Source organism: Pelodiscus sinensis, chromosome 5 (genome assembly GCF_052426305.1).
Source record: "Pelodiscus sinensis isolate ZL-2025 chromosome 5, ASM5242630v1, whole genome shotgun sequence".
In the NCBI taxonomy this organism is placed as follows: Eukaryota; Metazoa; Chordata; order Testudines; family Trionychidae; genus Pelodiscus; species Pelodiscus sinensis.
This window is the reverse complement of record NC_143056.1, coordinates 113,982,210-114,000,733: the sequence shown is the minus strand read 5'-3', so window position 1 is coordinate 114,000,733 and position 18,524 is coordinate 113,982,210. Positions and strand designations below refer to the sequence as shown.

At 44.7% G+C, this 18,524-nt stretch overlaps 1 protein-coding gene across 6 annotated transcripts in view; it reads left to right on the top strand.

The window, feature by feature from the left end:
- SERGEF (secretion regulating guanine nucleotide exchange factor) overlaps nucleotides 1-18,524 on the top strand; it is a 266,942-nt gene that overhangs the window by 8,663 nt on the left and 239,755 nt on the right. For 5 of the 6 annotated variants that reach the window (XM_075928093.2, XM_075928091.2, XM_075928094.2 and 2 more), the window contains exons 6-8: nucleotides 1,020-1,133; nucleotides 1,914-1,976; nucleotides 6,143-6,301. In XM_075928093.2, the coding sequence (XP_075784208.2) occupies nucleotides 1,020-1,133; nucleotides 1,914-1,976; nucleotides 6,143-6,301 (336 nt within the window). Of the gene's footprint in view, nucleotides 1-1,019; nucleotides 1,134-1,913; nucleotides 1,977-6,142; nucleotides 6,302-8,177; nucleotides 9,810-18,524 lie in introns of those variants that run through there. The other variant, XM_075928100.2, reaches the window with a different exon arrangement.

Here is an 18,524-nt window from a genome sequence, read left to right as displayed (position 1 = left end):
TTTTGGGTCTCCTACTATCACTGTGCTGTATCTTGGAAGGTCATAGTTCATATGAATTTTAAGGCCTTTTCTTGAAGTCTATTTTGAAAATTCTTCAAGGCTTGATGGGGAGTCTTCCGCACTCATTCAATGGATTTGGCAGGGTTTTGCTGCAGTCAACAGTCTGCACATTGCTTTCTTGTTACCTACATATGAGTTTGAAACATTTGGGTATTGGGTGGAGGGGTAAAAGGATTAGGATAGAGATTGGAAGTAGTGTGCAGCCTAGTGGTTCGAACAAAAACTAGGAATCAAGCACCCACAAACTTGGCTCTGACCATGATTTTCAATTATAGTCCTAATACTTGCACCCTCTGAGGTACATTATAACCAGCTGTAGGAGTCTGAGCAGAGGATTACTGAGCATAAGAGGCTGGGTCACAGGGTAGCAGGGCTTGTTACTTCCCTTTCTGTGAAAGAGGGTGTATAGAGGTGGGGAGTCTGTGGAGCCTGGACTGTTTTCTAAAATGCTGGCCAGTATAGCAGAGTTGGTATGGAGAAGGTAGTAAGCTGTGCCAGGTAAAGGGCCGGCAGAATTTTTTTCTTCACTGGGGGTTGAATTGTGAGACTTAATTGTGATTCTTTGAATCACAATGTGGTCCCATAGCCTCTCTTGAGTCAGTGCAAATACACATTCTCTTTACCGAGAGTCTTGAACAACACCACAGCGTAACTCTCAGGGATCTGGAGCAAAACACACACCTTTGGTTCAGGTTTCCCATTTATAAAAGGAGATTAATAACCTCTTTCCTCTTGAAAGCCTTGTCATGACTGATTCAATGTGAGTAAAGTGTGTTTGGGGTGAAAAGTGTTATATAAGAAGTGGAAAGTAGTATTCTTCATAGGTATTCTTTTAATTAACACCAATATAAATTAAGCTAAGCAAACACTCTTTTCAAATTTAGTTAACAAGCAAAAATACAATAATTTGTCAGTGATTGCTGTGTTTTCATTTCCCTTTGTATGCTCACCCTGAGAAGAAGGTGGCATGGTGTTTCAGTGGGGAACTGGCATGGCTTCTCGGGCAAACCGGGCAAGCCATGGGAAAATGATCCCAGCCTTCTTGACAGCAAAAGAACCCTGTAAAGTAACAGGTAACTAAAGAATCACACTTTTTCTTTGTAAAGACAATAGCACTGGACATAGTAATATATAGATCATGTACATACAAACAACACACCTTTTCTTTGTGTGTTATCTCAACACTTTCCATGATTTTGCAATGATTCAGTTGCATTATAGAAGTAATGATGCTGGGTAAAGAGCAAATCCAGACCACCTCCTCTGTGTTCACAGTGGGGAGTAGTGCAGCAGGAATATTTATGTAAGGGAATTGTGTACTGTGGCAGGCTGGAAAGGCTGGAATAGGGGAGGTGATATGCTGGGAATGGGGCTTTGATACTTCCTGGACCCACCTGTCTCACATTACAGGGGTGTGAATGGCTATGATAACTTCCATAGAGTGACTCTGCAGATATGCTGTGGCTTGGAGACAGATTGTCCAACGTATCTCTGTAACACCTGGTCTTGGTGTTCTAGAGTGAATTGGCATAGCCAGGGCTCGGGGTCTAGGTTTCCCCTTAATCACAGAAACGCAACATCAGTGCCATGTTTTAAGTATGTCCTCAGGAACTGGCACACACATTTACAACACATATGTGGTATGGAATGGGAATACCAGTTCGCAATCCCCTGGACAAATAGTGCTGACTTCCTTGGGGTCTGTGATCCATAAGCTGCGACCTTCTGATGTAAAATACAGAACACTTGCGGTGCAATTTCTGAAGTCATGTAGTTCTAAGCTGTACTACAAGGGATCTGGGCATGGAGATGTGTCTTGCCTGTACTTATTCCATGGAACTAATGTTTCCTAGGTCTAGAAGATGTAAAGGTGAAAAGTGTCACTGCCAGCTCCTACCATTCAGTGTCCCTTACAGGTAGGCTCCAGCTTTATACGTACATATTAGTAGACTTGGGCAATATATTTAGAAGGTAGATTTTTATGACTTTGTGAATCTTAATTTTTGTTCTAGATTGGCTCTGCTAGTTTGTAATATCTGATGGGATCGCAGGATGGTATAACTTCAGTGGTATTCATTTGTTTGAAAGAATAAATGATCTAAAAATGAAGCCAAGTGGATTTATTTGCTTTGAAAACACTCTCCTCCCCAAAGAGACCCTACTCAACACATTCAGTTAATTGGGGGCAGGATATGATATACTTATCCCACTGATATTTTCCCTGATTTCAACCAGGCTATTTTGCGAAGTAAGCTATTACCATCTGTAAGGGCATGTTAAACTAAATCCCTCTTTTGAAAGCGGGATGTATATTAGACAGATTGAAATTGCAAATGAAGCCGGGATTTGAATTTCCCACGCTTCTTTTGCATAATGGCAGCCATGTGTTCGTTCAAAAACGGGTATTTTGAAAATGAAACCGCTGTCTAAGAGAAGTTCTTTTGAAACCCCCCCTTTTTCGAAAGAACCGTACTGCCTGAAAAAATGAGGTTTACCTGTTCTTTCGAAAAAGTTTTTTTTTTCCAAAAGAACTGCATCTAGATGGTTTTTTGAAAGAATGTGCGACTGCCATTATGCAAATGAAGCACAGGAAATTCAAATCCCGGCTTCATTTGCAATTTTGATCTGTTTAATTTATATCCCTCTTTCAAAGAGTGACAGAATCTGGCCTTTTATAATTGGTAGTTCAGAGGCTTTGGTTGGGATTTACAGGCAGTCCCCGGGTTACGTACAAGATAGGGACTGTAGGTTTGTTCTTAAGTTGAATCTGTATGTAAGTCGGAACTGGCATCCAGATTCAGCCGCTGCTGAAACTGATCAGTTTCAACAGCGGCTGAATCTGGACACCAATTCTGACTTACATACAGATTCAGCTTAAGAACCCCAGGAGTCCCCAAGTCAGCTGCTGCTGAAACTGATCAGCAGCTGATTCCAGGAAGCCCGGGGCAGAGCAACTCTGCCTCGGGCTTCCTGTAGTCAGCCGCTGGTCAGTTTCAGCAGTGGCTAACTTGGGGATGCCTGGGGCAGAGCAGCTCGGGTGCTGCTGGGTTGGTCCAGTAGCGCGGCCGCTCCTCGGCGCTACTGGACCAACCCAGCAGCACCCCAGCTGCTCTGCCCCAGGTGTCCTGATTCAGCCACTGCTGAAACTGATCAGCAGCGGCTGAATCAGGACTCCTGGGGCAGAGCAGCTGGGGTGCTGCTGGGTTGGTCCAGTAGCGCTAAGGAGCAGTGCTGCGGGACCAACCGGCAGTGCCCCACCTGCTCTACCACAGGCCCCGGGCTTTGCTCCACGTCTTCCTGGTCTGCTGGGGGGAGGGGGAGGACACTAGCTGCGTCCCTCCCCAGCAGACCAGGGAGATGCTGAGCAAAGCCACAGAGGACCCGGGCCGGACCCGCGGCGCTTCCAGATCAGTTGGTCCCGCCGCCCGCCTCCTCCGGGGCGAGAAAAGCTGCTCCCCGTCTCCCTGGTCTGCTAGGCGAGCCAGCAGACCATGGAGACGGGGAGCAAAGCAGCGGAGGACCCGGGGCCGGACCCGCGGCGCTTCCAGCTGATCTGGAAGCGCCGCGGGTCCGGCCCCGGGTCCTCAGGCGCTTTGCTCAGCGTCTCCCTCGTCTGCAGACCAGGGAGACGCTGAGCAAAGCCGCGGAGGACCCGGCCGGACCCGCGGCGCTTCCAGCTGGTCTGAGCAAAGCCGCGGAGGACCCGCGGAGCTTGCTTACGCTGAGCAAAGCCGCGGAGGATCCGGGGCCGGACCCGCGGCCGCTTCCAGACCAGCTGAAAGCGCGGCGGGTCCGGCCGGGTCCTCCGTGGCTTTGCTCAGCGTCTCCCTGGTCTGCTGGTCTGGAAGCGGCCGCGGGTCCGGCCCCGGGTCCTCCACCGCTTTGCTCCCCGTCTCCCTGGTCTGCTGGCTCCTGTCCTCCGGGGAGAGAAAGTCCTGCCGCTCCTGTCCTCCGGGGCGAGAAAATCCCCGTTCGTAAGTGCGGATCCGACATAAGTCGGATCCGCGTAACTCGGATACCTAGGTGGGATGTGTTCTAAATCTCACAGACTCTGTTGTAAACATCACCTTTTGCACTCAGTGGTCAGTTCTTCTGTTCTGGCTCAACAGGGACCAACATCACATGGAAAGGCAGCCAGAATATTGTTGTGTGTGAAAGCAAAGAGGATTATAGAGTCATCAATTTTAAGGGTGTAACTAATCATCAGATCATATTATCTGACCTTCTGTATATCAAAGGCCTCTGAACCCAATAACTGAAATTAGGCCAAAGTATATACAACCTACAGGAGACTGAACTGTTGTGTGCCACAGGCAGAGAACAAGAGGAACTAATGTGCACCAATGATTGAGGTCTGCACAATGACAAGACATTCATTGAGTGAGATGTAACCAGTGATCTTAGCATGCACCCTGCAGTGTACAGGAGAACAGGCCACCCACCCTCCCCCTAGGGTCCTGGCAAATCCGACTGGGGAATATTCTTTCCTAACCCCAGATATTATGGTGGCTTCTTACGCTATAGACTTATTATATTGAGGCTTGGAAAATGTATTAATCTTTCTGAAGACATGACATCTTGAGTAAAACTCCACTTTTGGTATATCTAAGATCCTGTAGACTGTGCACCAGTGTATTCACATGGGCCAATTTACAGAGCAGTAATTATGTGGGGAAACTGCAAAATGTGAGTTTTGTTGAACTCTGAGTCATGCCGACTGAGGTACCCTTAAGTTTAAGCAACTTTGGGTAATATCAGTATATACTGCACTAATTTGTAACTGACATGTGAATTTATTTAAGTAGCAAATGGTTATTCTTCCATGCTTTTATTCCCTTAGTTTTGATTAAACAAGTAACCGTTTTTGGCTACATAAAGATTAAAGCTCCTGATATGTAAAGCTATTTAATAATAACACTTCTGTCTTTCTCACTCCTGCATTAACTTTTAAAGATGAGTGTCTGATTCAGGGTGCCACAGTATTTAAGTTATGAGTGACCAACACTCTGCTCTGGTTTTGTACATGGATGTGAGGCACTATTGTATATTTAATTTCTGCTTAGTCTTGCCTGCCACCTGCTGGTGACACTTAGAACATCTCAATTTTCAAAGAGTTTTACAGAACCATAGAAAGGGGTTGCTGTAAAAACGCAAGGAACATTTTAAAAAAAGATGATGAAGATGTGAATTGACTCCCTCAGTGCCCAGCTTACTACTTATGTCCAACATAGTAGAAATTTTATGGCCTACAGGCATGTGCAGTGCATTCTTGGATTGTATGCAAATTACAGGTATCACATTAAAATGTACGAAAGGGGCTAATGGTAGGGAGGTTGTTGTAGCACCTTTAGTAAATTGTAAGAAACACAAATGTTATCTTGAAACTTTAATTAGAAAAATTTGAATTTTAAGCAAAGAAAAAGAGTATTTTCTGTCATACACTTTCTCAGGGAGAAAGACAATCTCCTTTTTTTTAAAGAAGAATTCCAGACAAATATACAAGCCAGTTACTTGATTTATTTCCCTCCTTTTTAATTGAAAAATTACAGAATCCTTTCGAAAACCTAAAAATGTCTGTTTTAGCATTTATTGTTTTTCTTAAAAGATCATTAATGTGCTATGATTAGTGCTGTTTTAAAGAAGAAGACGACTTGATCAAAGCACATTAACTAATTGTTAATGCATGTCAGGACAGTTATTCCATGGCAGGGTAATGTGGGGTAGACTCACGTCCCAGCTTACATTGTGATTTTTGGGATGTGTGTGTGTGCATTTCTTAATTAAACAAATATAAATTCTCCACCAATATGTTTCTATGATTGTATATTTGAAATGAAGAGAGAGAATTAATGAAGTTATTAATTCTGCCTTAGGAAAGGAAAATATGTTGAGGGCCTTTCTGGTCATTTATTCTTTACTTTTGGGTGTGTGTGTGTTTGTAGGGGAGTATAAATAGTGGGAAAATATACAAGGAAAATTAAAACTGAATTAATATATTACCCTCCCTTTATATTTTTCTCCATCTGTTGGTATTTCATAGAAGTAGCTTTCCTCTAAATTTTTACTTTTGTACTTATTTCAGATGACGGAGAATTGTATGTTTGGGGTAGCAACAAACATGGGCAGCTTGTGAGTAAAGAGGCTTTTCTGCTTGAGCCCCAGAAAATAGATGCCCATTTTTTCTCAGATGAAAAGATTGGAGCAGTCTGGAGTGGATGGACTCATATAGTGGCACAAACAGGTAAGAAAACTAAAAAGCAGCCAGAAATTTCAAGCAGGTTCTTAAATATCCAATGTATTCTTGGTTAAAAAATAATCTAATTTGGTCTTCTTCTCAGTTGATAGTGATGCACAGAGATGTTTTCAGATCAAGCTCTGTACAGTGATAATCTTCAGAAAGTGTGGGAATGGCCTTCTTTCCATCCAGAGTACTTCTGCTTCTCTGAACAATTAGTATATGTTAAGAGTGTCTGGCTTATTTTAGATGCTTGTTGCTGCAAAAACACTGACATACACAAACAGTTCAGATCACCAGATGATATAAAGGGGGTACACAGAGCCTTTGGCGAGGGACTTTGTCAAAGGCTTTCTGGAAATCCTAAGTATACTATATCTACTGGATCGCCCTTGTCCACATGTTTGTTAACCCCTTCAAAGAGGTCTAATAGATTAGTAAGACATGATTGCCCTTTACATAAACCATGTTGACTTTGCCCAACAAATTATGTTCTTCTACATGTCTGACAATTTTATACTTTACTATTGTTTCAACTATTTTGCCTGGTACTGGCGTTAGACTTACTGGCCTGTAATTGCCAGGGTCACCTCTAGAACCCTTTTTAAATATTGGCGTTATGTTAGCTGTACAGAAGCTGATTTAAAGGACAGGTTACAAACCACAGTTAATAGTTCTGCAATTTCACTTTGGGTTCTTTCAGAACCCTTGAGTGAATGCCATCTGGTCCCAGTGATTTGTTACTGTTAAGTTTTTCTATTGTTCCAAAACCTCCTCTAATGACACTTCAATCCGGGACAGTTCCTCAGATTCATCATCCACAAAGGATGGCGCAGGTTTGGGAATCTCCTTAACATCCTCAGCCATGAAGACTGAAGCAAAGAAACCATTTAGTCTCTCCACAATGGCTTTATCATCCTTGATTGCTCCTTTTGTATCTCAATCGTCCAGGGGCCCCACTGGATTTTTAGCAGGCTTCCTGCTTCTAATGTACTTAAAAAAACATTTTGCTATTACTTTTTGAGTTTTTGACTAGCTGTTCCTCAAAATCATTTTTGGCTTTTCTTATTATGTTTTTACACTTAATTTGGCAGTGTTTATGTTCCTTTCTATTTATTTCACTAGTATTGGACTTCCACTTTTTAAAAGACTCCTTTTTATCTCTGACTCCTTCTTTTACACGGTGGTTAAGCCATGGTGGCTCTTTTTTAGATCTCTGACTATGTTTTTTAATTTGGGGTATACATTTAAGTTGGGCCTCTATTATGGTGTCTTTAAAAAGTTTCCATGCAGCTTGCAGGGATTTTACTCTAGTCACTTTACCTTTTAATTTCTGTTTAACTAATCTCCTCATTTTTGCGTAATTCCCCTTTTGAAATTAAATGCCAGAGTGCTAGACTACTACGGTGTTCTTCCCACCACAGGAATGTTAAATGTTATTATATTATGGTCACTATTCCCAAGCGATCCTGTAATAGTTATCTCCTGGACCAGATCCAGCGCTCCGCTCAGGACTAAATTGAGAATTGCCTCTTCCCCTTGTGGGTGCCTGTACCAGCTGCTCCAAGAAGCAGTCATTTAAGGCATCAAGAAATTTTATCGCTGCATCTCGTCCTGAGGTGACATGTACCTAGTCAATATGGGGATAATTGAAATCCCTCATTATTATTGAGTTTTTTATTTTGATAGCCCTTCTAATCTCCCTTAGCATTTCAATGTCATTATCACATCCTGGTCAGTTGGTCGATAGTACATCCCTACTGCTATATTCTTATTAGAGCATGGAATTACTATCCATAATCAACTCTGGATTAAACAAAAACTGTGAATGGCTTGCTAACTATAAAAACAGCTTCTCCTCTCTTGGAATTCACACCTCCAGATCAGCTACTAGAAGTGGGCCTCATCCTCCTTGATTGGATCCACCTCGTCATCTCCAGCCTGATTCTGGCCTGCATATTTATACCTGCCTCTGGAAATTTCCACTACATGCATCTGACGAAGTGGGTCTTTGCCCACAAAAGCTTATGCTCCTACACTTCAGTTAGTCTATAAGGTGCCACAGGACTCCTCGCCGCTTCTGTGGAATATGTTGATTCATTTAAGATTTTTATTTCTTTTGATTCTACATTATCTTTCACATATAGTGCCACTCTGCCATCCACACGACCTATTCTGTCCTTCCGATATATTTGATATCCCGGAATGATTGTGTCCCACTGATTGTCCTCATTCCACCAGGTTTCTGTGATGCCTATTATGGCAATCTCCTCCTTTAATACGAGGTACTCTAGTTCACCCATCTTATTATTTAGACTTATAGCATTTGTGTAGAAGCACTTTAAAAAATTGCCACTGTTTATTTGTCTGCCCTTCCCTGATGTGATTATTTCTTGTCTGATCTGGCCCATACTTTATCATCTCCCCTCCTCTCTTTCTGACTAAAACCTAGAGAATCTTTATCAATGGACTCTCCTCTAAGAGAAGTCTCCGTCTGATCCATGTGCTTCCCTGCACCAATCAGCTTTCTCCCATCTCTTAGTTTAAAAACTGCTCTACGACCTTTTTAATGTTTAGTGCTAACACCCTGGATCCACCTTGGTTTAGGAGGAGTCCATCCTTCCTATATAGGCTCCCTGTAGTGGGCCGGAGTGGCCGCCCACTGACCTGGAGGAGGAGGAACCCTTCCAGCTGTCATGTTGGGCTGAGACTAACCCCACCTGTCACCTGACTGGAAGCCAAGGAGTGGGCCCAGAACTATAAAAGCCCAGGCAGCAGCTTCAGTCAGGGCTGAGCCTGCCAAGAGACTAGAGGCATCCCCTGGACTCCCAGCCTGGGGAGTGGGGACTGAGGCCTGGCCAGGGCCTCCTACCTGCCAGGGCCAAGAGGCAGACTACCAGCTCCCTGCCTGAGAGGTAGAGGCCCGGTTCAGCCGGCCTACCTTCCCAGAAGTGGCTGAGGACCCAAAAGGCCAGCCTGATCCTGTGCTCCAGCTCCTGCCCCGGAACCAGGAGAAGTGGCCCCAGCTACCTCAACTGGAGGCATCGCTTGGGACTCCCCCGGACCCTGACCCTGAGGCCTGGCCCAGCCGCCCGACACCACCGGCACCAGGAGCCCAGCTGAGCCCCACTGACCTGCAAGTGGCGAAGGACTGGACCGGACCACCCCGGTGGGACGAGACCCTCCTGGACTCCCTGCCTCCGCCACCCGACACCCAGGTACTGGCCGAGGGGGAGAACGGAAGTGGCCCAGGAGTTAGTGGGGGCTGTTAAAGGCCCCAAGGCTGGCGCGTTTTGGGCTGGAGCTCCCGCTGAGCTGTAGCAGCCTGCATTGCTGCTCCTAGGGCACTGGGCCGGGGTGCAGTGGAGTGGGCAGGCCTGCGCCCCTCTCCCCCCCGCCACCCACCTGCTGGGTCGCAGTCTCCCCCCTCACCACTGCCACAGGCAATGCAATCCTCCTGAACAAGGAGCCTGTAATCCTCCTGAACAAGGAGCTCCCAACCTGCTTTTGTTTGGTGGCCTGCCCTGACTGAGGGCCAGGTCCTTTCACAGCTGACTGCGATTGTTTGTTTGTTGCCCGCCCGGACTGAGGGCCAGGGCCTTCCCAAACTGACTCTGTGTTTGTTTTCTGCCATGCCCTGAACCAGGGCCCGGCTCACCCTTAACTGAAAAGGTTTGTTTGCTGCCACGCCCCGAACCAGAGACCTGGCCTAACTAACTGCGACTGTGGGCTGCCCCACCCTGAACTAGGGCTGGACCTATCTGTAACGGTGTTTGGTTGTGGGCCCGCCCTGAACTCGGGCCTGGCCCGCCTGTAAACTTCACTCTGGTGTGCCTGTTGCCACACCCTGAACCAGGGCTTGGCCAAACCCCAAATGGGCTTTCTGAACTGGAGCTTGCTTTAAAGGGGCAGTGTAGTGGGCCGGAGTGGCCGCCCACTGACCCGGAGGAGGAGAAACCCCTCCGGGCAGGCAAACTGACTACACTCCCCCTCTCCCAAAAGTGTCCCCAGTTCCTAATAAATCTAACCCCTTATCCCTACACCATCGTCTCATCCACGCATTGAGACTCTGAAGTTCTGCCTGCCTACCTGACCCTGCGCATGGAACTGGAATCATTTCTGAGAAATTTAGAGGTCCTGGATTTCAGTCTCCTTCCTAGCAGCCTAAATTTGGCCTCCAGGACATCTCTCCGACCCTTCCCTACTTCATTGGTACTCCCTACATGTACCACGACCACCAGTTCCCAAGAATCTAAAACATTAAGTGTTAAGCATGATAAAAAGTAACTATTTCTTTTATGTTGTTTCATAGATAGGAGTTGGGTAGATATCTCTGGTGTCTCATTGAAAATGTCCTTTATTAGTTGCTATTTACACTCTTCAAGTCTTAAAACACAAGTGCACTTTCACAATTGCACAGTACAGCAAGGTTCATATCGTAGTTGGGCTCTCACTTCACTTCATTCTTATCTCATTGGCTGGCGATGTCCTGGCCCTTGTATATCACAAGGGCATGGTTAACCGCGTTCTAGTAGGTTGGAGGAAAATGTAGTTCTCAAAGTCTGGAATGTTCCAAGAGATTGTATAAAAGTCTAGAACATTCTAGGAAGTTAGTGAAAAATAAATCCACATACCTGAATATCTGAAACATTTTTCTTCAAGCATTCTGTTTTCCATTTTGTCACTAACAACAAAAACACCACCTCAAGCCTGGTACCCTCCCGAGCCCGGCACCCCACACAGTTAACCTGGGTTGCTTGCCACTAACATTGGTCCTACAGTACTTCCAATGTGACCTGGGGCAAGTCTCTGTGCCTTGGCTCCCCATCTGTAAAATGTAGAAAATTATTATATCAATTATAGTATAAAATTATGGTATTTATTTGTTCTCCTTAGGATAAGAGGTTCAGATACTGTGGTAATGCAGGCCATATAAGTACTTAAGATTGAAATCAACCTAGACAGAGTTTCTGAATGGTACTCTTAGTTATCCTTGCACATATACAATTGCATACTAGCAGGACCGTACTGTCTAATATTTGTTGGTCTCATATGAACCTCAAAATGGTTTTCTTGAACTACTATAAAAAGACAGCTAAAATTTGTAACCTGGTGGAATGGGATTTAGTTCTTCTTAAGGTTGGGAACCTACAAAGGTCAAATATTTCCTCTTTAATCTACTAAATATTGATGGATTTTGAATTCTGTTCCTCAGTAAATCTAGTTATTTATATGACCCTTCATTATTATAACTTCCAAGTGCTTCTCAAGCATATTCCTTTGTTTTTAGAACACTGCAGAGGGAGTTAGGGGGAAGTAGTATCCTCATTTTATGCTTTATGAAGACTTCAGTGCAGTGAGATACAATAGGTGAAGTAACGAAAATACAGCTTTGGGTCCCTATCTACAAATAGGCTGTTTTTTTTGCATTTTCTCTTAATACTCGCTCTGCATATGCTGCGCTTTTTTTGGACTCCTTTTTTACACCGTTTAAAAACTAATAAAAATTTGTAATACAAAAAATTCCAGAGAATGACATGCTAAGCTGCATTGTTCAGTGTTGGTGATACATCTCACATACAGTAAAACAGAAAATATCCAGACAAGATTGGCAAAAATTATTACAATGGGAGGGACTATCTCTGAGACAAGGTGAAAGAAAATGAGTCCTGCAGACCCTATGTCAACATATGAAATTAAAGAAAATGAGATTATTCACATTTTCAGGGATTTGCAAGATTGGGCCCCTGTGATAGTGGTATTTGTTTGTAAAATAGTGATTGATCTGCTGATGGCCAGCCAGCGGCACTTTCATTGTTGCTCTGTCCAATAATGCAAAGACAGCAGGAAACTAGTCAAATTAAAAAGCAACTCGTTAAAAATGGATAGCAGGAAATAGTCTTTTTAGTAGTAGATAAGCCATCTGTGAAATTTGCTGCTGTAGTATATGTCACCAGACTGAGCTCTGCCTTGCCATTTACATGGAGGTTCATTAGCAAACAAACAGAAGACAGACTTAACTTCTTCCTTAGCTCCAGGGCCAGCCCTCCCAGCAGTCTCTGGCATTCCAGCTCCTGTCAGCTTCCAAGTTTGTCTGTGCTCCCTTGCTGGAGCAATTGCCCAACAGCTGTTTCTCTGTAGGGTTGCCAGATAGTTTAACCTAAAATAATGAACCCTCCCCCCCCAAAAAAAAACACTGGGGAAAAAATTCTGTCAAGGGGGGAAAAAAAGAGGGGGGAGACCAATGTTGTTAAGCAAAAGTTGTACCACTCCCTCCAGTTTGGGGCCACAAACTAACGCCCAATGCACCCACCCCTCCCCCTGAGCCAGGTCCCCCTAGGCCCCTATCCTAATGCACTCACCCCTCCCCCTGAGCCAGGAGCACCCCGCCCCAATCAAATCCCCCCCCCCCACCGCAGAGCCAGGCACCGGAGGAATAGGATGGCTGGGTAAGTTAATCTTACTTTTAAAGTTGCTGCTCCTGCCACACATTGAGTAGAGCAGTGGTCCCCAAAGCGGTGCCCGCGGGCGATTTATGTGTGCCCGCCGAACAATCTGGGCCAGCCCCGCTCCTTCCCTGGGCGCATGGCACATGCGTGGTGCCGGCCCTGGGCGCGTGGGGCATGGGTGGCCCCTGCCCCGGGGTCGCAGCACATGCCCGTGCCAGGCCCAGGCACCTGGTGCATGGGCGGCCCCTGCCCCGGGGTCAAGGCACATGCCAATGCTGGCCCCGGCGCATAGGTGGCCCCTGCCCCGGGGTTGCGGCACGTGCTGGTGCCAGCCCCAGGTGCGAGACATATGGGCGTGTGGTGCATATGTGACCCCGCCCGCAGGCGCGCAGCCTGTGAGCTGCCCCATCCCCAGACATGCGGTGCGTGAGTGGCCCCGCCTCCGGGCGCCCTGCAGCCCCGCAAGGTTGGGGACCACTGGAGTAGAGGGAGGCATCACGTGGCCAACTCCTGGGTCTCTGCTGGTCACATGGGCCAGAGCAGCGTGCACGCCACTTCCAGCCCAGCCTGATGTCCCCCTAGTGTGATGCCCAGCAAGTGTCTTCTCCTGCCCCCCTTTGCTATAACTCTGCCGGACTCCTCACTCCCCCGCCCCTGGCAGGGGAAAATTGTCCCTGCTGGGCTTCCGTCCGAGGGAAACAGGAAATACCGGACATTTCACATGTTTGGTATTTCCTGTTTTTTTTTTACCGGGTGGAGCCCGCAAATACCAGACTGTCCTCGTGAAAAACGGACACCTGTCAACCCTATTTCTCCGAGTCCCTGGTCCCTTACTGTAGGGACCCTCCAAAAGAGCTTGCTCCTCTCCAGTGTGGAACGAGGAGTAACGGTAGTTTGGAATAGGAAGCCTTCTCCGAACTACCTAGTCCGCGCCGCGTGTAGCTGCGCGGCACGGAGTCTGCACTAGCGGACATTTAAAAATGGCGGCGCCCAGCAATATGCAAATGAAGCCTGGGAAATTCAAATCCCGGGCTTCATTTGCAACTCCGGTTGCCTACATTACCACCCTAGTTCGAACTAGGGTGGTAGTGTAGACATACCCTTAGTGAGCCTAACAAAAGGATTACATGCTTATATAGAATAAAAAAGCAGCTGCAGTTACATTAGCTAGGGTAAAATTACACTTTGGTGTGTCTATTGATTATCAGTTTGGGGAAGGGGGTGGGATAGGCATGGTCAGGAATAAACATTTCCTGGGTAGTTTGGCAGAACTGTCTAGATAGGTTTTCACAATCCTCAGTCAGGTTGGTGGGGTAGGTGGCCTCTTTTGTTCTGATATGACCATGCATATATTCATATTAATTATCTAAAGACAGTATTTAGGAAGAGGTTACAAATCTGTCAGCATTATTATCCACAGAGAGTTAAAATTATTTGACAGGTCCTAGGTTCAGGATTTGCTGTGGTAGGCTTTGATACAGCAAAGGACTAAAGTAGGTGCTTGATTTTAAGCATGTGAGTAGTCTCACTGATTTCAGTGGAACTATTTGTTGCTTAAATTAAATGTGTGCTTAAGTGCTTTCTGGATTGGTGCCATAAAGCTCAAACCAAATAACACTATTGTTGTGACAGAAGAGTGTCTATGTTAATGTCTGATACGTTGCAAACTGTTGGTGCTAGCAGTGAGTGGATTTCAGTGGCCCACTGGAAACGAAAGTATTTTTGCATTCTTGTGGCAGGTGGTGTTCAGCACTAGCACTCATGGTTCAGAAGGTGTGCATCACATTAAAATTGCACAGATCTGACGACTACCTTAATTTTTTTAACCTCACTGATTTTGGAGGCATCTGTCTTGAGAATTCTTAGTGCATCGCTTTGGTTGCAGCTCTACGTGAAAGCTTATCTTTGTTTTCAGGTGGCAAGAAAGCACTGATCTCTAAACGTAGGGTTCACAAGAAAAGTGGTTCCTCTATTAATGCTGCCACTGAAGTGAGGAAAACAGGATGTTAGGTAGGATTAACCTAATTTTAAAGAATGATTGTCAAAGCAATCAGTTTGATTTGTTGTTTGTGAAACCCAGAGAAGGATTATACCATGTCCTGCAGACAGTGGGTGAGGACACAGGAACACCAGGAACCTCATGACAGATAAGCAGATCTTCCTCTGTCTGATTTTTCAAGTATCTAAAAGGGTGTTACTTGGAGGAGGAAGAAAAATTGTTCTCCTTGGCGTTTGAGGATAGGAGAAGGAGCAATGGTCTTAAATTGCAGCAAGGGAGGTTTAGGTTAGCAGCCCTTTAGGAAAAACTTCCTAACCTAGGGGTGTTGTGGAATCTCCATCACTGGAGATATTTAAGAGCAGGTTAGACAGACACCTGTCAGAGATGATCTAGACAGTGCTTGGTTCTGCCATGAGAGCAGGGGCCTCGACTCCTTGACCTCTTGAGGTCCCTTCCAGTTTTGTAGTTCTATGTTTTCTGCCTTCTAATCCTGATCTCGCTGTCCTGCATGCTGAGTGCAGACATGACCCTATCCAGTGGTGTAATGGGTGAGTGAGCATTAGGTAAATGGACCTTAATAGATGTTATTGGTTCCTTTTAGATCTTATTCACTTGGGCTCTAACTATAAGCTGGGCAGTACACTCTGGGAAGGTCTCTGTGTCTCACTGGGATGACCTGCTTGTGCAGCGTCCAGAGACATAGAGCACAGGCAGAGGGAAAGACATTTCATTATGTATATTCTAGTTGCTAGGCATATTTACTGTCACAAGACACCACAGTTCCTGCCTTTTCCTTCATTTTGGTGCCAAACTTGAAAAAGGGCAGCAAAAGCCTGAAGGAGAAGAGGTGCTAAGATGGAGGATAGGTTGTCCTTTTGCCAATCCAAGATAACGATCATAATCAAAATGGCACCTATATACATTTAACCTGTTCCCCTCCAACATTTGGCCTGTATGTGTATCTTTAGGCATCTAAATACCTTTAGAAATCTGGTCCTGAGACTCTTTTGAAAAATTTACCCCTTCTCTATTATGTATTCCTCCATTTTGTGACCTTCTCTCTGCAATGAAAGAGAGGTTGCTTGAATCTCATGCTGCTAAGTTCATGAACAGTTCCTGATTTCCCTATTCAGAAAGAGCAGCATAATAAATGTTTCTAAGCATCATCCTGATCAGAAGTTTAAATTCCTGCCAACGTGGCTGTAAAATAATATCTATTAGTGAAGACACGAAATGAAAAGGGCTGGGTAAAATTTGAACATTTTGCTCATACATAGAATTGCAAATGCTACTAGTTCAACATGTTCCCTTTCAAAACATAGTTTGATTTTTATCAGCTCAGACGAACAGCAGTTGACTGCAGAGCAAACAGAATATTTTAGAAGTCAATGGGATAGCGATGTTGCTAAAAGCAATCATCTGGAGGAAGAGTTGGCTGATTTTTTTTCAGATGCCCTGATTGACATTGTATAAAAGTGTCCCAGGAAGTTGTTATAAGATGTAAAGAAGCAACATGGTGTATTTTCCCTCTTAGTTACAGTCAGTTTTGTCTTTCATACCTAGTGGCTACGTCTACACTGGCCCCTCTTCCGTAAGGGGCATGTAAATTTCAAGAGTCGTCGTAGGGAAATCCGCGGGGGGATTTAAATATCCCCCGCGGCATTTAAATAAAAATGGCCGCCGCTTTTTTCCGGCTTTTAAAAAAGCCGGAAAAGAGCGTCTAGACTGGCCCCGATCCTCCGGAAAAAGCGCCCTTTTCCGGAGGGTCTTATTCTTACTTCAAAGCAAGAATAAGACCCTCCGGAAAAGGGCGCTTTTTCCGGAGGATCGGGGCCAGTCTAGACGCTCTTTTCCGGCTTTTTTAAAAGCCGGAAAAAAGCGGCGGCCATTTTTATTTAAATGCCGCGGGGGATATTTAAATCCCCCGCGGATTTCCCTACGACGACTCTTGAAATTTACATGCCCCTTACGGAAGAGGGGCCAGTGTAGACGTAGCCACTGTGTTTCTTGTATGCTGTTGGTAGAGTTTTTCAGGGTGATGTTTAACAATATTTGTGCTGTTCATTTTTTCCTACTTTTTCCTTCGTCAAAGTTTGGAACTCACGTCTGAGGTCAGGGGGATGCCTGCCTTTTTTTTTCCATGCAAGATATTCCATCACATCCAACGATAAATAAATTTCTTCCCTTTGTCATTCTCTGAAAAACATGGTTACTTTTGATTTTTTTATGTGTGCAGTATGTCCTTTCACAAAATTAATTCGTTCAGGACTAAACTACCTTTTTCCGAGAAACATGAATTGCTTGGTTTTTGTTTTGTTTTGTTAGGGTGTTAATTCTCTTTAACAGAATGTTCTATATTCCCATTCACCACAACTGAGTCTCATTTTATCCTTTTAAAATTGGGTTGTTTCTGTCAGAGTTATTCCACTCTCTTTAATTTTGAAAACAATGAGCAGTCCTGTGGCAACTTAGAGACTAACAAATATATTATATAATGAACTTTGTGGGTAAGACCCTCTTCATCAGATGAGTTTGAGTGGAAATTACAGAATCCAGAGTATATATAACAGCAAAAGCAGTTCACTGTCAATTGTAGGAGCAGTGTAAATGACGCTAACTGAATTAGGCTGAATGTGTGCCATTCATAGATTTTGATCTCTAAATGCGAATTTTCAAAGACAGGAGAAATTCATTCCCCTTATGCTATCTTATTTTCAGTAGCAAATGAAGGCCTTCAGTGCAGGCGCTCTGCTTCTGCCTTGATTCCCAGTTCCCCTCAAAAAAGGAGACATTTTAGTTAGGCTTGTACAGCCCTCCTTGTCCTCTTTCAAGAATAATTATTGTTCTGCTGTCAGCAGTGCCCCCTATACAGTTATGTTGGGTCCAAAACACATTAAAATCAGTAGAGTCTCCCATTGCATCGACGGGCTTTGCCTCAGATCCCCGAGTGATTGGGTAAAAACTGATTTTTGCTTCTAATATTGATGTTTATGCTGAATGACTTTTCAGGCACAAATTTCAATTGTAGAAATGCCTCAGTTGCTGACGGCAACATCAGTATTGCTTTCCACATCAAGGACTCATCTGATCTAAGCCTAATGCCTCCATTCTTAGTGCCAGCTGTGCTCTGTGCAGCTAATGAGCCTACCAAGGCTCTACACAATTATTTTTGTCACCACAGCCTTCATACTAGCAAAATGTGCAATGTTGCAATAATCATTGTCATAACAGGCATCTTCAAAATAGACAATGCCTTATAAACACAAGCAACTGCACCCTCTTGCCTTGTGTTACAGTGCTAGCTGTCATTTCTGGTCTCTCTCAAAGTGTAAACATCAGTCAGAGGGGAATTGCACATAGATCAATCTGAATTTAGAAGTTACTGCTCATCTGTTTCCAAAGAGAACTGAGTCCTGTTGTAGAAAGCTAAAGATGTAAATTAGGGTACTCTGAAAGAATAGAACTAACCTGACTTGAAGGCAATTGTAAATATAGCAAAAGAGAGAGAAAAGCCTTTATCAGACTTGCAGAAGGTGAATCATCATCTTCCGTTCAAAACAAGTGATTTCCTGATTAATTGAGATGGTAGATAAATAAGATGCTTTAATCCGAGCTGTTTTTTTAGCTGAGTATTTTCCTGATCTAATCTATTTTTCATGTACTAGCAAATGAAATTACACTTCAGTTGAGTCTGGATGCAGAAATTCTTGGTACAGCTAAAGAATTCCCAGCTCCTTCACCTGGAGGCAGTGCCTCAGCAGGGCAGTTACAATGCTATTTC